The sequence below is a fragment of the Osmerus eperlanus genome, chromosome 10 (assembly GCF_963692335.1).
Source record: "Osmerus eperlanus chromosome 10, fOsmEpe2.1, whole genome shotgun sequence".
Taxonomy (NCBI): Eukaryota; Metazoa; Chordata; class Actinopteri; order Osmeriformes; family Osmeridae; genus Osmerus; species Osmerus eperlanus.
In genome coordinates, this window is record NC_085027.1 from 9,280,359 (window position 1) to 9,301,032 (window position 20,674).

At 39.2% G+C, this 20,674-nt stretch overlaps 2 protein-coding genes across 5 annotated transcripts in view; one reads left to right on the top strand and one right to left on the bottom strand.

The window, feature by feature from the left end:
- The window catches only part of glceb (glucuronic acid epimerase b), a 38,034-nt gene extending 31,578 nt beyond the window's left edge, over window positions 1-6,456 (bottom strand). For all 3 annotated transcript variants that reach the window (XM_062470938.1, XM_062470936.1, XM_062470937.1), the window contains exon 1: window positions 6,299-6,456. The gene's annotated coding sequence lies outside the window, so the exon portion shown is untranslated. The remainder of the gene's footprint in view (window positions 1-6,298) is intronic.
- A 9,450-nt stretch (window positions 6,457-15,906) lies between these two features.
- On the top strand, window positions 15,907-20,220 carry LOC134028208 (acidic leucine-rich nuclear phosphoprotein 32 family member A-like). 2 transcript variants are annotated; one of them, XM_062471634.1, is made up of 7 exons: window positions 15,907-15,937; window positions 18,218-18,367; window positions 18,458-18,580; window positions 18,664-18,859; window positions 18,995-19,104; window positions 19,344-19,377; window positions 19,514-20,220. In XM_062471634.1, the coding sequence occupies exons 1-7, from the start codon at window positions 15,914-15,916 to the stop codon at window positions 19,579-19,581; spliced, it is 705 nt and encodes a 234-aa protein (XP_062327618.1). In that variant the 5' UTR covers window positions 15,907-15,913; the 3' UTR covers window positions 19,582-20,220. The 2 variants fall into 2 exon arrangements, with proteins under 2 accessions (XP_062327618.1, XP_062327617.1); XM_062471633.1 differs by lacking the exon at window positions 15,907-15,937 and adding an exon at window positions 16,475-16,698.
- The last annotated feature ends 454 nt before the right edge of the window (window positions 20,221-20,674 follow it).

Below are 20,674 nucleotides of genomic sequence, written 5' to 3' on the forward strand. Positions count from 1 at the left end.
AGAAAACTAGGGCCTACAAAGGACTGGGAAGGGAAGGGGAGACATTCAAGTTGTCGCGTGTTAAATTACTAGTCTGAACATCTGACTAAATAGGCTGCATAAAAAAAACAGAAGATGGCCACTTGTTGCCATGGTTGCTTTTGGTGAGGTTTCCCTCTCTCTTCTCTGCAAGTCATCCAGTGTCAACTTCTATCTGAAGACCAGAACAGAGAACAAGAAAACTCATTGGCAGTTGCAAGCTGCAACAATATCAAGGGTTAACAGGACAAACCAGTGCCAGCTCCACCCCTCCCCATTAGGATTTGTTTGAACAACTCAATAGAATTGGATGTCAGAACAAAGCAAAAATGAAGAGAAAAGACACTTAGACACTGTATGACACAAAGGCCAAATCAATCCCAGTTTGACATTTACATTTAGTCATTTAGCAGACGCTCTTATCCAGAGCGACTTACAGTAAGTACAGGGACATTCCCCCGAGGCAAGTAGGGTGAAGTACCTTGCCCAAGGACACAACGCCATTTTGCACAGCCGGGATTCGAACCAACAACCTTCTGATTAATAGCCCGACTCCCTAACCGCTCAGCCATCTGACCCTCAGTTTAACAAGAAACTCATAGTGGCACGTCTCCGCTTAAATCAGTATGTTGAAAAGACTCAAGACACTTGAGGACCTAGGCTAAGCATAGTTAAGAGGACAGAAAGAACCATTTTGGCTCTGACTGCATAACTGAAGCTCCATAGGCAGGCTCCAGAATGTATCAGTCTTGGTGTGTGTGGGGGAGGGGGGGGGGGCTTTGCCACCTTTGGTGCCAAGGGCTGGCAAGGCAGAGCACAGGACAGCAGGGAGAGCATCAAGCCACAGAGTACAAGTGGTCCAGCCAATCAGAGCAGCTGAATCCCAAGAGTGCAGCAGTCCCTGTGAGAAAGCCTGTCTGGATATTCTGGCTGTTACAAAAAACGCCTGGCATTGTGCTTGGAGTCTGGCCCTGAAGGTAGGGCAGACACATACTTGTAAAAGCCCAAGTCTATTCCATGTGGATCTGGTGCACAGTGAATATGGGGAGGAGAGTACAATTCCATATCTGTTTGTCTTGGCGCAAGGGATCCTTTTGTTGTAGGGGCTGATGGGGCTTGGTATTTTCGGAAGAGGGGGTGGGGTTGTCTGGGGATTAGGATGCCCTTGGTATGAGAGCATTACTGCTGTCTGGCTTGTGTCTGTGAACTGGGCCATGGTCAGCTATGGCCCGAGGGGTGCTCCAGCAAGTTATACAGTCCCACTGAGACCCCAGAACACCCCACAGACAAAACAGTGTTTAACGCTCTCCATAACAAGTGGTTCTAACTGTAATTGTAATAAGGAAAAAGATACCTGGCAATCAATGCCTTTTCGGTAGCATAGCACATAGTCTCGTAGTTAGCAGTGTTTAGGACTGTCAGCAGTCTTCGAGGCAAGTAAAATTAAAAAACATTTTATTGTTGAAAGCTTCTTTAATTGAGAGGCTTATTTGACAGTTATTAACTTTTCTGTCATTAATGCAAGGGATTTATGACAATGAGAGTGAATGAATCTACCCATAAAGCAATGTAGCCTTGTAAAACTGCAAGTTAGATGCATTTGTGGAAACACCAATCAAATAATCTTACAAATGAATCTGTATTCTAACTGCATTCACAATACGAAAGGTGTACAACCCCTGCCAGTGTCTCCTCCAGGGTTTCCACTAGGTGTTAGGTTGTTGCAAACTGCTCGTCGTGTTCCCTCAAACTCAGGCCTTAAGAACCAAAACCTACAACTATTGGCTTCTGGCACTGCTATCTGAGTGACAATCTGGTCCAGCCAGAAGAAACAGCACCATGCAATGAAGAGGCCAAGCCAGTGGATCTACTGGATATTTCATTATTAGATGAACACACTGAAAACACATATTCATCCCCAATTGTGACCTGACATGCTAACAGACCCGGGCTGGCAAAAAATAATAATAATCTTAGCCAACCCAATATCTCTTCCCCATTTAAACTAGCCTATATCAGTAACATATTAATTACATGGGCTTTCCAGTTACATCAATCTTCTGTCTCTGGCGTTTTATGGCTTCTTTGTGTTTCTTTGAAAGCAACAGAAAATTCCTTGTTTGCCTTAGCATCACTATGCTGAACTTGAACTACGGTCTGCGTGGCTGGTGGCCGTCTACAGCGACACCAAAATGAAAAAGCACATTAGTGCCAGCTGAACAGTCATCCAAGCCATCACAGCATTCCAAATGACCAGAGCAACTTGAACCCTGGATGGGTGCAGGGCTTTAGGAAGTGTCCAGCCTAGGTGCCAAAATGGGGTCACCTTTCCAACATGAGCCTATTATTACTAGGCTCCATAGGAGGCTCTGGCTTAGCACTCCACTCTGCATCACAGACAATGTAGGACATAAATACATGTGATGAGCCGACTCAAGCCGCTAAAGCGCTGGAACAGACAAGCAGATGCATTTAGGCTGACCGCACCAACAAGGCCGCCGAAGACCAAAACACAGGCACAGAACGGCGTCATGCAAGGGTCCGGAGGCACCAAATTATTTGAGAAAACTAAGCTGTGCAGCAATAAAGTTAATGCTTTTAATGTAATATCTTAGGTCTAACATGACTTCAAAAAAAATTGCTCATTAAAACAACTGCAGTAAAAACTCAATTAAAAAATACCTAGCAGCCACTAAGAGAGGCCAGTTCACTCTCCAACGCCTCCTTACTGCTCTGGATGGAAACATTCCCCCAGCCACTTCCAGTGCATTGGTCCTTGGAAATATCATACACATCTTATGTAAATCACTTGCTAGGCATTGGCAGTGCCCCTAATGATTTAGTCTAAGTAAAGTTCTGCCTCTTAAAAAGGATATGCAGATGACTTCACCATTACGTGAAGACAAACGGTTAAGAGTTCTGTTAATTATGCTTTAATGCACTAATGTATCTTTTGTGGAGGTCAGCCAGAGAGTTTTTCTAATGAGGAGATTACAGAGGTTACATCTTACATTTCCATACAAAAACAATTCAATAAGCATTCCAACACTGAAAATACTGCTTTTTCTGACCCTATTGTAGAGCACAGACAACTTGGAATACTTGCCTTTCAATAATAAAAGAGCACTATAGAGAATGAAATATCGAACTTTATCCTATGACATTTTTAAAGGAGAAATTTCACGTCTACAGCCTAACACATGTTAATAACTAATTATAAGTGATATGTAACATTATAATAATATAATAATAAAATGTCTAATGTCCTGTAGAATTTACAGAAGACCCATTGCAATGTTACAGAGCACTTAAAACACATGCAAAAAGTGCAAACAAAAAAATGGTGAGAGGTTAAAGACCTCCACAAAATTGGCATATCCTGAGAGTACATAAAAGTAATCTAGGGATTTCCTGGTCAACTCCTGCAGGGAATGAGATGCAGTAGAGTGGCCATCTGCCTGGTGCTTAACGTTCTACCTCTGATAGGCTAATCCATGCTGCCACCTGAACCGACCAATCAAGACCTTCCAACAAACCGCTAGAGATGATTCAAGTCAACAACTGTCGTACATCCAATCACTAGGATTTAAAGATAGTCTTCAAGGGAGAGTTAACAATGACAGAAATCATGCATCTTTTCAGTACTTACTTTTACATCTGGCATATTTCAAAACTCAAGAGCAAGCAAAGCATTGTTGAAAGCTACCTGAAGATATTAGAATTTCTGTGGCATAAAATTGCCTTTTGGGTTATATCCAAACCGCCACAACCACAATACTTTTACATACAGAAAGATCTTTGCCATTTTTAATAAATTTGCTATTTAAAAATGGGAAGAAAGGGATACTATAGCAAATTTTCAAAAGTCCCACACATTGGTGCAACATCACAAAACTACTGATTGGTCTGGAATTCACAAGTCAATACACACCCCATCTAAGCTAAACAACATTGCAGTTTTGCCAATGGCTTAACCATTGTACCATAAGTCTACATTAAAGACATGCTGAAACAATGTTCGCAAATGACAAATTAACTTTGCAAAGGTGCTACTGAAGGCCATAAAAAAAGGCAAGGCTATATTCCAGCTGACTGGAGCTGAGGAGGACATCTCTACTCAGTCTGGAAAATAGCTGTATCCTCTGTCTGCAATAAGCTCTGCCGTCAAGCCATAGTGCCATTAATACAGGTCAGCATCACACAAGTCACATCACACTGATTGTTCACAAAGCACAATCAGAGCCACATAGGAAGAAGGCGGGAGTGTGGGAGTCAGGTGGCTGAGCGGTGAGGGAATCGGGCTAGTAATCCGAAGGTTGCCAGTTCGATTCCCGGTCATGCCAACTGACGTTGTGTCCTTGGGCAAGGCACTTCACCCTACTTGCCTCGGGGGAATGTCCCTGTACTTACTGTAAGTCGCTCTGGATAAGAGCGTCTGCTAAATGACTAAATGTAAATGTAAGGCATCGTAATTATCATCCCACTCAGCAGGACAAAAGATTACAGTCGAATCAACTTACTTTGAGGCTGCATTAGTTAAATCAGCGAGTGCACCCAGACTGGGAACGAGGTATGAATTATAATACAATACAGGCAACTACTGACACAATGAACGCCTTGACAGGTAAAGTTCAGGAGAAAAGTCTGACTGCAATATTTGATGAGATGCTTGGCTGTAGAAATAATATGGAAGAAGAACAACCACAAATGGAATGGCAAACTATAGTAAAATATGTAACAAGCTGACTCTTGTTGAGGCAAGCAGCATCAGACCTTACTATAACCATGTGTTGCCTGTGTTGAAATCTCTAAGAAATCTGGAGCTGGGTAGCAGATGTCCAGCAAACCACATTCAATCTGTGTAGCAGAAAGCTGTCGGGAGCACTTTTGAGTTAAATAACCACCTTGCAGACACGCACTGACTGACGCTGACATTTCAAGGTTTGCAAAGGAGGATAGCTACTACAAAGGAGACAGTGCACACCCAAACCCTAAATATATTTAACTATTTGGTTATTCACAAGTTTACGTCAGGCATTATTCTATGGTCTTATAAAATAGTTTGAATGACTGATGTGTCTCTCTACATTAAATCTAAAAGAGCTCTGAACTTGTCACAACAATGATTTAAGTTGGAGGCCTTGGGAAATGGCTTTGAAACACGTCAAGTTTAATTAAAGATAGATGTAGACAGCGACAATACCAGAACATAATGTAGTTTCAGGCATAGACTATAGCCAAACCAGGCTAACAAAAACGTTTAATACATTGTTGAGACGCAAAGTTCACTAGACAGTTAACCCTCGTGCTGCCTTCGGGTCACATGACCCAAAGGTTCATAACGAACCATCGTTGTGTTTACCCAATTTTACCCAATACAAAAACAAATTAAAATAATTTTCTTTTAACCTTTGCAATGTGGGGGGTCTGAGACAGCCTAGCTGTTAAAAGAAAATGCTTCACTTTGTCTTTGTATGCGGTAAATCTGTCGCAATACGAAGGTGGGTCACAATGACTGATGGGTCAGAATGACCCGAAGATAACACAAGGGTTAAAGACAGCTTTAACGTGGAGGGATATGGTACAGTTGAGATAGGTTGTTAGGTTAAGACCAGAAAAAAAACTCCAAGTTAGCTTCAACCTGGCCCAAAACATCAGGACTACAGCTTCTCATTGATAGTAGATCAAAGAAAACCTTGCTAGACAGACTAAGCTTGATAGTTATAACCTTGCAGGCTAACTACAGAAGTTCAGATCAGACTACTTGGTTGACCAGACGTAGTGTTCAAGAGCCCCGGCGTTACACTTGTGAATCACACAGGATAGCAATTGAGACATATATGTAAGAAAGGATAGTAAACGCTTTGCATGGATTTTGTATGGCATTGGCAAGTATGCGACTGAAATTATGAACAGTATGGTCAATACTTTGTCAACAGCCCGGCACTCTGAATCGCTGCATCCAGCAAATAGAACATTGTGTTAGCTAGCTAGACACTCAGCTAGTAGCATACATGCTAGTAGCTCACAGTCACAGCTTTGAAGTTGCGAATCATGTCTGAATCAAAAGGTATCTTCTCTTACCATAGCTTGCTATATTATAATGATATCCACATCACGCATCTAGCTAACCATCAGCCTCGTAAATCTAAGACAAACTTACGTTAGCTGTGTTATTTGATTTTGTATTGGATTGTATAGTTATATATATATATTAGCCAGCCCTTCATGGGCGATGAGGGCAACAAAAAAAGAGAAGACTGAAAGACGTGTGACTTACCGACGCCAGAGCTCAATATTTCTTCTTCATATACCGTACTAAATATCCAGAAGTGACTTGCCTAAAAAAACGGAGACTAGGAAGCTAGCTGCTCCCTCAGTGCTTCTCTTTTCAAGACTTCCCTACCTCTCTTGATACAGCAGGAACATTTGTGAGCGCAGCGGATCAAGCGTCAGGTTCTCACTCCTGCTAAGACAGACATCGCGAGACAGCACGAGAAGGTGGAGTTTTTTTATGAACCAATGAAATACACCATTGGAAACGGCAAGGTCCAATGAAACCTAAGCTTTTGTCTGCTGTTTAGTAGATTGACGCAAGGTGCCACGATTGTGCATTAAAGTACGTTTTTGTCTTCTTTGCAAGCTCACTCGTCATTGTCGTGTACATAATTTGTTGGCATAACTGTCCATTTAAACCTGCATTACACGCGTATAAAACATGGAGAAAACATCACTTTGGGAATTAAATAATATGATTTAGAATAACAAAAAAAATACACATTTTGTTTGACTTATTTATTGCTCCAGGTTACATTTCGGTGAAATGTAACCTCTTCCAACTTCTACTAAGCTTTTTACAATCCAGTCATAAAATTCAGTTTCTAAAATTAACAAAAAGTCCATGTGGGTTATTTTTGTGAATAATTGAAAGGCTTGGACTCCCAATTCACAAGCATTAGCCTACACGGTATTGAATCCTACCTTTAGTACTTATATACATTTTAAATGCCAAATGGTACGCTCAAAAATATGTTCATTCAAGGTAAAAATGCAGGAATCCTAGCAATAAACAACGGCATAATTGTTTACTGATAATCAGAGATAGTTGATCATTTTAGTGTGTATGTATAGGTCCATTTCTGTTTTTTGATTAAGATAATGGATTTTTTATTAGGATGTGAACAAAAAAATCTAATATAAGTAATACAGTCTACTTTGAAGGCATTCTGTTCGATATCGGGCAAATGTTTTGTTGGAGTATATAAAAATGGAGCAACAATCGATGCCATGATTAACAATGCCCATAATCACAGTTGTTCTCTGTGATTATGTGATCTGTGAAGTCTTGCTGTGATGGCAGATACTGTCACTAGCAAACTAAACAAGCATGTGTGCCTCTAATTTTCTGATAGCAGCCACTTTATGTTACGCTTATCTTATGTGTGTGTTCTATACAATGTGTCTTAGATGTGGTGGAGGTTTTGACTTTTTCTAATGTCTCTCAGATCACAATACACCGTGTTGCCCTCCATGTCATGCTAGGCTTTTGGTCCTGCTTCTTCACTCACCTCCATGCATTATTCACTTGGTTCGTGAGCATTAAGCATCCATCTTTTCATCCCTCCTGTTGAAAAGATTCTTGACCTGCAATGAAAATCTTTACTCAGTACCCATACTTGCTTGCAGATTGCTGACCTCAACCCCAGTGTATGGCATGACTTATAGTTGGCATCAATGTAATTTCCTTTATCTAAACTATTTGGCCAGAGGCATATGGACATCTCCAATAATTATTGAGTTGGGTGTTTATTGGGTGTTTCAGCCACATTAAAGGGAGCAACTCCACATTAATGCCCATGGTTGGAATTGGTGTCTAACAAACTTATATAGGCGTGATGGTTAGGTGTCCACATAATTTTGGCCACATAGTGTACAGTACTTTTCTCTGATTGTGGAGAGGATACAGGTGGATGAGTATATCAGTGTTCTGTGAAAACTGTGCAGATAACGATGCAACCTGATTGTTTTCCAAAGGATCAAATCAACAAGAGTTTGTGACGTGGTACTGTGTTTGTGACATTTTATACAGTTTTGTTTGTTGATGACAAATGTCTACATGTATTGATGAATGTTATTTTCACTTTGATTGAGGCAAGAAATTGGAAATGCTCACTGGCAGCTTATTGTGAGAGGAATGGGAACAGGTAAAAACAAAGACAACAGGTACAAATTATTATGTACCCTGTACATTATTCACACTGTTTGAGCATGGGAAAGGGAATACAGGAAGAGAATCAAGCAGGCTCTTTGGGTTTTTGGAAAAGACACAGGGGAAAGGTTGTTAAAACTGCAGAGGGCATTTCAGCAACTAATCACATTTCCTGGCAGACGGCGTCCTCGGCCTCGCTCCCCTCTTCCAGGAACATGGAGCATCTTATGAAAATTAATAAGCTTAGTGTTTTCTCGTTCTGTCTCTTGTGTTCAGAGGCTGATGAAACACTCCCACACCTGAGGAGCAGCTCGACGCTCCCGTCTCCTACCCATGCTACGCTCAAAATCATGGCAGATAGTAGTGGCTTGGAAGAGCAGTGTGATACGAGCTTCAAATACCAGTCAGAGTTTTAGTACTTATCTGGCATTCTATAAACTACATTGCCAGTAGCATATTAAGAATGAACTACAGTCATGTGCAGTAGGATGCAATGGCAATGTCCAGATGCAGGGATTCTTGGTTTGTTATCAAAACAAGGTTATATGTCCTTTGCAAAAACAAACTGGACTTGATCCTCTTGTTAACACAAATGGCCAGTCAGGTCATTCTACTAACTATAATGTAGCCTTTCATACAGAGGGATACATAAAACACATAAACTAATCTTTGTAGTCATTTAGTCATCCTGGGCTGTACAATACATCTTTTGGTGCTGTCAACTGCATTGAAAGTACAAGTTGGAGAAAATGACCAGATCCAAAGCTTTGGATCTGGTCATTTAGATTGATGCTGTGATGTCATCATGGTGTGTGCATGTTTACTTGTGTGCCATATGAGTGACTGGGAGGGTACATTATACTCTGTGGGTTTCTATTGCAAGGCTTGAAGGCCTGATGCTGACTGACTGGGAGAGATAACCCGCTCAAACCCCCAAAGTTCATTTGATCTCAGGCTATTTGTATTCTGTGATGGTTTCTCATTTTCACTTTGGAGAGAGAGGGAGAGTCGCATCACTTTAATGCACTGGAGCCATCTTATATTAACCTCTAATTATAAAAACCCTCAATGAATGGAAAAAGGGAGAGATAGATAGAAGAAAGAGATCAGTTTGGATGAAGACATTCAGTACAAACTCAAGGGTCTCTAAATCAATCTGAAAACATCTGTTTTAAAAAGATCTTTTTATCTTTCTCCCTTCAGTGAGGATTAGCTTCTTTTTGATGTTCTAATCTTATTCTTATTTTTCTGTAAAAAGCAATAATATAAAAGTAAAAAGCAGAATATGTCACTTAAAGAAGATTAATGTGGCTCAATCTAGTCAAAATAAATGTGGATTCCAAGGGTAAAAGTGCTTGAATAAATGAACTTCCTGGTATCTTGTGTTCTTATAAGATAAGAGGGTGAAGTGAAGAAATTAATTAATGCTAATTTCATGAACAAACTACCTGTGCTTTGGGATGTAACTAGTTGCCCAACCCTGTACTTTCATTTCGTAAAGGGCTTTATAGATGATGTATGAAATATAACTCTTGGCCTCTTGGCCATTGTAGACAAATACAGTATACTGTATATTTCTATTAGAAATACTTTATTGTACAGTATATTATATTAAAATCTGACCTGTGTTCAAGAATGCATCTTTCAAAAAGGGCTTTATTTGTCCTAGGATTACATACAAATATGTGTTCATTATTCTATCTCATTCAGTGTGCCCACAAGCTCATCAAGGTGACCTTGCATCTTACTCTGATTTGCAATCACTCTGTATGATTGCAAAATAGTTCTATAACAACCGTAAGTGCTCCTGAATATGCCTTAATATGACTGATGCCTTGTCCTTCAACTTGACATTGAATTGTAATCCTCAAATGGCCTCCATCAGACATTACAGTTGAGAAACAGACTTTGACCATACTGCATTCAGGGAAGGCCACTCCCTCACCCATCCTTCTCATTCATCCCCCAAGCTAGATGTGTTCCAGACAAACATCTTATGTCCAGTCTAAGCAAATCTCTACATTACTTTTTAGATGACCAAAACTATCTCATGCATCTGACCATAACATAACAAAGCGGACAAATGCAAACAAAGCGGACAAATGCATACAAGTGTATCTGGATCATCTTTTCCACCAATAATCTCTTATTTCTGCCTGCCTAGATACAACATTTTCATTCATTTACTTTCACTATATTGCATCTTTGCAATCTCTGCTATTTCAAGTCTTCCCATTTCCCCGGAAGCCGCTGGAAGATGCAGATTGGCTGTTGGTATTGGGCATGGTAGGGCTTGACAGCTGATTGATTCTAGAGTTGCAGTATGCTTGTATTGTTACCCTCTGTTGTTTTTTATCTCACTCTCCAAGGTCATAAAAGATTAATGAGCTACGCTCACAGGGTTTGTTAATGTAGTTGAAGCTGAGCATTGTAGTAGCAAGTGCAACGGTGCATAGCCTTTATAAATATTTACAGCACCACCCACTTCTCTCAGACAGGTTGTGTTTACCATGGAGGTCCTCATTAACATGACTCGGAGAGCTAAGATGGTAGCCTTGTGAAGCAAAAACTAGTCATGAAGATGCTCAACTACAGACTCATTTTAGTTTTATGTCATTTCTGAAACTGACTTAGAGTTGATTGTGTGCTCTCACTTTCAATATATGCAAAACAAGCAAGAGGTTGGAACACAGGCTAAGTTGTTTTGGTCTTGAACACAGTGCAGTGTTGTTTCTTTCACGACTAAATATTTCATGACATACATTCCAGAGAGGTTAGGGTTTTTTTAGTGCTTATTTTGGGGTCGGGACTAAAGAAGGTTCAGTTGATCGCACAGTTCTGTAGATGAGCGGGGAGAATTCATTTATATTTCTTAAGCAGTGGCTACACCTCTCCTATTTTTCTTATGAGCAAACTCATCTCTATCTTGAGCTCCTGTGCTTTCAGAACTGCTTAAGCAGTCATTTGAGTGGACTGAGCACAGTTTCTTTGAAGCCACAATCCATCACTAATCTTGCATTGACATCTGGAAACTCAGTGTGCTGCTCTGTGGATTGAACATTCTACGGCCCTGCTCCTGGATGATGCTATGCCAGAATATCCATTTGAGAAGCAGGGAAGTGAGTGGGTGTTCACATTCGCTGCATCCTAACACAGAACGCGCCCTCACCATTAGTCTACAAATGATCTAGATACCAGGGGCTAGGGTTTTTGCTCCGCACACGGCTCATCAAAACATCAGTCCTCCATTTCAGATCAGTCATCCTTTGCTCTCCCTTGGTCTGGAGTCCCTCCCTGCCTGCCTGAGTGCCTGCCAAGAGGGGTAGGTACTCTCAGAGGACTGCTAGGGGTGTCTTTTCTCCTTTTCGATTTTCATACCGCAGAGAAGGAAAATTTGAAGGAAAAAAACACCTTTGTCTCTCCCATACAAATGCACCTTCTTTGTCTGACAGGCAAACAGGAGGTGATGAGGTGAAGTTTGTGTGTCAAAGAGGATTCTGGCAGATGAGAAAGTGCTTTACTGTGTTGTCACTGCTGTGTAATTTGGGGCCTATGCTTCTGCATGAGATTTTCTCTGCGACTAAACAAGGTGCAGTAAAAAACGAATGTGAGGCCACATCTATTAAAAAACTGACATGGCCTCGGGTAGAATTAGCTTCTCTGAGTCGAGATAATTATCTTTGTACAATGCCACGCTACTATCATCTTAGCCCAAGTTTAGATGCTTCAAAATCTGAAAAAATATTTTTGTGTGTATACCCAGGATTGATGAGGAGTAAAAAAAAGAAATGTCCTTTTGAGAAGTAGACCTGTTTCACAGGATAATGAAAATTATGCAAATTAGGAAGGTCCATGGAAATATTACACAGGGGGAAGCCATGTAAATCAAGAAATTCGCTTTAAAACCCTATAATTGTAATGCTGGTTAACCCAACGACCTTCTTTCATTCATATTTCATATAAATGAAAGTATAAAGGGAGTGAAGTGAATATAGAGTAAAATCTAAAGGAGTAAACGTGCCAACAGTAAAGCTTTGAACCAAATCATAAAACTTTACAATGTGAAAGATTTGGAATAGTTTCAAGTATGCAAAATGCAACCAATTTTGTACTGTAGTCTCCACATTACAGTTGATGTACTTCCTTTCAATTTTTCAATACCATAAGGACAAAGATTGCTTGTTGTTGGGGCCTTGGCAACAGTGTGCAGATGTCATCCGCATGCAGTGTGTCACACTGCCCTGGGATTAACAAGAAGATAACCCACTTTATGACTGTGCCCACTGCAGATTATCGACCAGTAAATATGTAATTATGCTTCCTCCACTTTTCATCTAGAACTCAGGCATAATGTAATCTATGTTAACATTGTAATACCACAGGTGCATTTCAGCACAGTTTGTATGCTATAGATGAATACTAACATTTAAACTATCAGATCTGGAAATATACGATGTGAACATTAGATTCAGTACATGACATTGCGTTAAAGACCATAAGAGCAAAGTATCACAGTAACATAATCACTCACAGTCACATAATCACTCACATTCAGAATACTGATATATACCATTCATGGAATCATCAGGAGACCACACACAAGTAAAGGTTCGGAAAGAGACTGCAATGGAGAAAAACAAGCACAACTAGTTAAAAAGGCAGAAGAGGAGAGAAGTAAGAAGACAACGTCTGACTGCCCTACTTGAACAGAATGGAGATGCCTGCATCTACATATACATCATGCTGGATTTCAAAAGATTATCCCATAACTTCCTTCAACTTCTTGCTATAGCAGTTTTAAGTGACTGAAAGGTATAAGTAGTAATTGAACAGGAAAACACATCCTTTCCCACAACCGTTTAATTTTGTGATACAGCAAAGATGTTAGAGGCCAGTAACTCAATACATTTCTGATTCAGGTCTCTGGAGCTGTGGTTAGATTTGTAGCATGATGATGCAGAGTTTCAGGCAACTAGATAAATTGGGGGGATTCTGTCATGTCTCTGGCACATGACTGATGTTTCAGGACACCTTACAGTGAATTGTAGTGGATAACTTTGATGCTGGCTCAAGATGTGATCCAGAATGTGAAACTAAATGTGCTTCCCTTCAATATAGTGACAACATCAAAGACAGTATCCATCAATATTGTCTATTGTCAGTGTGGACATGGCGATTAAAAGTATGACAACGCAAAAATGTCTTGGGAAAGGTCTAAACATAACCATTCAAAAGTATGTTGCTGTTTGGTTTATTCTAGAAGTAGCTTAATCTGGTCAAATTCAGACCATTCCTTGGCACTAACCATAGAAATACTGGTTAGAACTGTGCATCTTATTTATCTGCTGCACTTCATGCACTATTCATGGAACAAAACTGATTTGTCTCTCCTGTGTGGTTCCTTGAATAGTCTTGTGTTCATTGCACTTTAGTTGTATGAGATGAATAAATAGGCTCTTCAATGCAAAATTTGAGAAGAATAGTCTGCATTTACTATGCTCTCTCCTCCACGGGTGTTGAATTACAAGGCGCTGTCCTCAAAACTGACAGAATCAATCAACATGAATAATGAATGGAAAGCTACTCAGTTACCCGTGAGCAGTGCATACTTCCACTAAGGCTCCCATATTTGTCAGACATGCAAACAAGTTGAATTTTGCAAGGTTACTTTGTGGTTTAGGGCTAGTTTTCCAGACAGTAATTGAGCCTACTCCTAGGCCTAAATAATCAATTTACAATATAAATTGTATATTTGTTTTGTTTTTTTACTGTAATTAACTGAGCCTAATCAAACCTAAACAACATTTGAAAGCAACTAATAGTTTGTCTTGGCTGGGTAATTAAATCCAAACCATGGTCAAATGGATTTCACAATTCTCATCATCTATGTAATGTAATCACAGGAAAAGAAACACACCATGATGTGGCACAAGTCGAAGAGCTATATCCAGAGATGAATTTGACGAGACCTTGGCTGAAATCACCAAATTTCCAAATTAGGGCTCAAACAGTAACTTATTAAGTCAGCATGAAGACAGGTAAGGCAGAAGACAGGCTTTTATCCAATAGAACAATTGGTAGGTTACATAAGATTCAGATCGTCTGAATCCAGTCTGCATTAAGCATGTCTATTGTTGCTACCTCAGGAGCTTTGTTTAGTGTAGGTTTTTTTTTTTTTAACACAGAAGCGACATGAGGCATCAGGTAAGATTTGCATAGGATTAGCAATTTAATCCATTATTGTGAATAAAAGCCCTCGCTTCATTTAAGCAACATCTTAACCTTAAAATATTGCACAATTCAAATAATACTTCTGAAAGAAGAAAAAATACATAGTGAACATACACATGCCCTGAAAGTAAAATCTATTGATAAGAGGATATGCTCTACAAAGTGAGGGAGATGTTTACCATTTTCCTTTTCTAAATAAATACAACCCCCTTGTGGTTGTCAATTTTTACTGCTATCTATTTATTTTACAATATTATGATATTGTTTTCTAGCTTACATGATTTATACCATCACCAGGGTTCCATCTAGTGGATGAAAAAGACAATCCCTTTTCATATTCAACACAATTAACATTAATATCCTAAATTCACTCACTGGTAGGTCACAATATCTGTTAAAGTGGAGGCCAAGCAATGGAGCAATTGCCTCATAATTTATTTAGATATCATCAAGGTGGCAATTTGCAGTCATTCCCAGTGTCCTAGATCTTTGTCCATGCTGTAATAATTGTGCTGTTTTCTAATTTAGGCCATACTACCACATTTCCTTTTCATGTTACCTGCCTCCAATGAACTAGGCTACTGACAATTCACATGGTTTTGACTACAGTACAAAAAAAGACGAGCAAATACAGACTATTCAACACTAGATGGCACTGGTATAGTACATTTGGCAATTCCTGTGACTACAAGATTGTAAACGTGAATTACACTGTCAGGGATTTAAAGGGACTATAAAACACACTGACCCTACAACAGGATCACATCTGTTCCGGTGAGCCTCCAGAATGAAAACTACAATTTTGAACAGTTAAAACTGTAAAAGGAGATAATCATTCCCCATTATAATTAGTGTGTCGTGTAAATTTAATAAAACAACTCATTCAAAATACTGAATGAAGCTACATTTGTATGACTAATAACAGGTAGAGATCTTAATCGCAAACGTTTTGAAAGTGGGTTTCGTTTAGTTCGGCACGATGGTTGGTAGCGGGCGTCAAATCAAGCAACGTGAAAAACGAAATCTACGCACCCGAAGCACGCACTATGCAGTAGCAACAAGAAGGAAGAACGAGGGCAGGAGTGAGTGAGACACACCCAACGGAAATATGGCTCTCGCTTATGCGACAAGCAATGTTCAAAATGGTTTCACATTATCTCGCAGGCACGTTACGGAAAGTATATCCTGGGGAAAGAATGAAGAATTTTATCATATGAGAGGCTCACGAAATTACCTGAAATGCATTTGCCATAAAATGCGACAGATTTCTATGAAATCAAGAAAACAAACAAGTTGGTGCTCAAAGCAACATGCAATCGGTCTACGCTTTCCATGCAGTTAAAGCAGTGCCGGAGTCCTTACAGATTGGCATCAATTATAGGTAGGATAATCATGATTTTTTGTTTGTTTTGTTCATCAATAAAATGCATTTCATATCATTGTTTTAGGTGCAAGATGGCGCCGAAGAATTGTAGTCAGGTGACCATCCTTCCTCCCCCTCCCCCGTCATGACATACAGGTTTATACACAAGATGTGACCTGACATTGCTGTTTGCACATACTGGGTTATGATGCATGTCGCTCCTGTGTAGCCTACCTCTCCGTAATACATATGAACCGGTCGGAAGAAAGTTGTACGAATGTATTTTCGTGGCCAAATAGTTTTTTGCTTATGTTTTAAATTATCCCAGGAGTTGCTGAAGCAGCCGATTGGCCAGTTACGTTAGTGTTGCTACATTGATGGTTTAGAGAAACTATTAGCTTACTTTCTTACATAGCCTACATTTTATTTAGCAAAATTCTGTTTCATCCTGTTCTGATAGGCTTGTGGTTGCTTATAGATAATGTATGGCCTACTCGTAGGCTTTGATTACATCTGGTTAGTTAACGTTGTGAATAATAATCTAAACAACCTCTTTCATATAACAAACAAATATACTTTATCCAGGAAACCCCACCCAATTTTATAATCGCATTTTATTGGTAGGTGAACCTGTGAAATCCTCAGCCTCTTTACTTGGCGGCTGTAATTGGTCGGTAGTGACGACAATCCTAAAACATATTCCCGCCTACAGAGAAGATCATGTTTGAATGAACAACAGTATTCTGTTCAAGTGGTTGCATTTGCACTAAAATACAAAAGTATTTTACGGGGATTGTCAATCAGTGGAATATAGTTGGCCAAAATGGACATGAAGAAAAGAATTTATCTTGAACTGCGGAATCGTACGCCATCTGATGTAAGCTATAACATCGATGTCAAAATTGTTTTGATATGTTCTTCATATTTGTTATCTTCCCTGTGATGTTGCACGGTATCACAAAGTTGAGCCTATAATAGCCTAATGCTAGAAAAATTACTGCAGCTGTGTTAAATCTCTCTATAGTAAGAGACGTAAGCTTCACTGTCGTCATGGAGTTGCAAGACAACTTTAAATGGTTTACATCATGCTTGTTTGTGAAGTTTGTGAGAATGCACCAGATGCCTGTAGCAGTGTTTAAACAAAAAGCCATATTTGTCACGCTCTCATCTGGCATGGGATCATTTTTATTCGGAACAATTATTATTCCTTGATTTTTTGCACCTATGTAATGCTGTCTGTACGCAGTTGTCTACTGTAGTGCAATACTGTAATTGTTCAGTGTCTTATGAGTTGTGTGGTTCTCAGCATTCTTGGAAAATTACACTGTCATCTTGCAAGGTAGATACATGCTAAATCCTTACACAGCCCATTTTAACCGAAATTTAAAAGAATAAGAATGTCGTGCATAAATAAGTGATTTAGAGTAGGTTTCAAAATGTTTAGTAATGATGGTATGTCGATATGTCATATATATATAGGCTACAGTATCTGATTTTTATTTGCCAGTCTAAATATTCTGCATTTTTGTACGTACTGCATCAGTCTGCCTCGTGCCTTTATTTCGTCAATTAACGACTTTCTGTGCCTTTGTTAATCAAAGTATAACAAATTATAGATCTCCATTGTACAGCTACGCTCATCACAGCCAATTCCGAGTCGTGTTCTAGTTTTCGTGATCTAGGGCAAGCCGCCATCTTACTGAGAAACAAAGACGATACTTCACCCAAGAATTATAGTTTACTTTGGAAAACAGACGAACAATGGTTTCCGTTTAACAAACAGTTGATATGAATCCAATCCACATCAAGAATAGCTGAAGCAACCATGAACAATTGCCTACTAGCTCAGTTTGTATCGGCTTTTCTGCCCCTCCTACTCGGTGAATGACCCCAGTACAGTACACGATAGGTTGTATTAGCATGCAAAAACGGTTTCACTGTTTTAAGATCAAAGTCACAGGATTTGACTTACTGTGATTCTTTGACTTTGCCAATGAAACACGGTTTGAGCTTATTATTTTTGTAGTTATGCTACTGTAGAGAATGACACGGATATGTCAGGGGGGTTTAAAGTTAAATGCACTAGCTTCATGAAGTCATTAGCAGATACTAGAATGGTTTGATAGCCATCCCCATTCCTTGGGGGCATATGCCTTCTGCACTGCTCAAAATAAATCTTATCGTGGAGATAGCTATGGCTCCTACAGTGTCATATGCATGTTTTATTAGTCCTTAAAGAAACCAGGCAGAAAACTACAGATACATTACAGAAACTCAACCAGGAATAAAGGATATGCCTACATTTTCTTTATGGACTGCTTTAAAACCTTAACACAGTATTTAATTATAGCTTGAAGACTACAGAAGTGAGCAATTGTGTGTTTCTTTCTTTTTAGGTAAAAGAGTTAGTCCTGGACAACTGCCGTTCAAATGAAGGCAAACTAGAGGGCCTCACGGAAGAATTTAAAGATTTGGAATTTCTAAGTACAATTAATGTTGGGCTGACATCTGTGGTAAATTTGCCGAAACTAAGTAAACTGAAAAAGGTTGGTTGTATATTATGCAAGCTTTATGGATATTATGTTGATGCATATCTCCATCTGTTCTCATTGGTTGGTTGGCATTTTTGGTTACAGCTTGAACTCAGTGATAATAGGATCTCAGGTGGCCTTGAAGCATTTGCAGAAAAATGCCCAAATCTTACACACCTCAACCTCAGTGGCAACAAAATCAAAGACCTCAGCACAATAGAACCCTTGGTAAGCTGATGCTATATAAATAAATGGTAGACTCACAATTGAAGAGTTAAACAGCTGGTCACCCTGTTTCTTTCCTTTCACAGAAAAAACTTGAGACACTCAAAAGCTTAGACTTGTTCAACTGTGAGGTGACAAACCTCAATGACTACAGAGACAACGTCTTCAAGTTACTACCGCAGTTGACATATCTAGATGGCTATGACAAGAATGACAAGGAAGCACCAGACTCTGACGCAGAGGCATACGAAAAGGGTCTGGATGATGATGAGGACGAGGATGGTATGTTTAGACAAAGTCATGACAAATATTACTGTTGTCTATTTTTGCACAACAGTGTTGCCTTTTATCCTATGATTCTCATTGTTTGCTTTACTTGAAACAGCAGCACTGAAACAACTTTTATTTCACCTTCAGAGGTAGAGGAGCATGATGAAGAGACTGTACCAGGGGATGAGGACGAGGAGGAAGGAGAGGAGGATGAAGACGAGGAAGGGGAAGAGGAGGAAGACGACGTTAGTGGAGAGGTTAGAAATCAGAAAGGGGGAGTCTTAATGATTGATGATGGTTCAATTGCTTGACCTTTCTTTTTGACTTAGAGAGTGCTTGTTTCAGTAGGACTTGTTTGCAGCATGTAGTTCAATGACAGTTTATATAACACATGTGCAAGGATTACTAAATGACGCTCACTTGTTACTTAATAGGATTGAATGCAACGGTATGTTGTGTGCCACTCGAGCCAAGTTAATCATACAATTTTTTTCAGGAGGAAGAGTTAAATGATGATGAGGATGATGTAGGTGAGTAAGATATAATTAGTTCCAGGTTAAAGGGGCAGAGACTTGGTATGGAATGAAGACTAGGGTAGGTGGCAAGTAAACAACAGAAACAATTGCATGTCCTTGTTCTGAACATTGCTCACTTTCTCTTTTCTAGAAGAGCAACAAGGTCTAAAGAGAAAAAGGGAATTTGACGAGGAAGGAGAGGGGGATGAAGATGACTAAATAAATCAAGAGGATCCATTGTGACCCGACTGTTTTAACCTTGTATTTTAAATCCCCTTGAACTACTTGATTTGTGTTTGTTTAGTACTGTACTTTTAAAATTATTATTGGGGTTTGTTTTTTACCTTTGAGTCCCCTTTGTTCCACAGTCTACTGTCATTTACATGCTACTAGCTGGACAGTGGAGGACATTTCGTAACGTCAAATATCAGGCCTATATGTATCCAATTGTGTTCTCACTTTTAACAAATCCTTAAAAAGGTATTTAACAATTTAAATACAACTTGCATATTCAGACAAATTACCTAAAACGTTCTATATTGCATGTCTAAATATGTTTGAAAGTTGCCTACTGGATTTCATTATTACTGGTTTTTACATGTGTTTGTGTGATTTGTAGGGCTATTATCATGTCTGCTTCAAGCTAACAGCATGACTGCAACAGGTCCTTTTAAAGCATAGCAAATAATGTCTGCCCTTGTGGAAATAATCTTCCTCGGGAATTGTGTTTTTTGTAAATAATGACCAAATCTATTGTTTTCTATTCTCTTTGATAGACATTTACACTTTTAGACTGTATCAATGTTTTGACCTGCTGTAGGCCTAACTCCATTAAAAACATGATTCTTGTATAGATAATTGACAAGCATCCTAGTTTTTTTGCAGATCTGGCTGGTACACACTTGAAAGAATTAGTAAAATACAACTACTATTGACAAATTATTTGAAGTAACTTTGTTTGGTACACAATTAATAAATTGTATATTTTCAGATAACAACAGTTAATGGTAAAATGAGCCTACCTCACTAAGCCTATGATTTAAACCATAGTTTTTCTTCCAATCTCAACTATAAATCGTAATTATGTGCTTTGGTCTGATAAATCTTTTCTCAGAATTGTCAGATGGTCAATTACATTTATATCAAACAGTTTGCTGAATTTGCATTTGATTAATTGACCACAGTTTGTGATTGTATGCAATCATTTTTACCCAGCTACATTATAGCAAGCTTGTAGTGTAGCTGACATGCTAGATGTCAATTCTTCCCAATCAAACTACTGGCTTTTCTGTAATGGTATATAATTAATAGA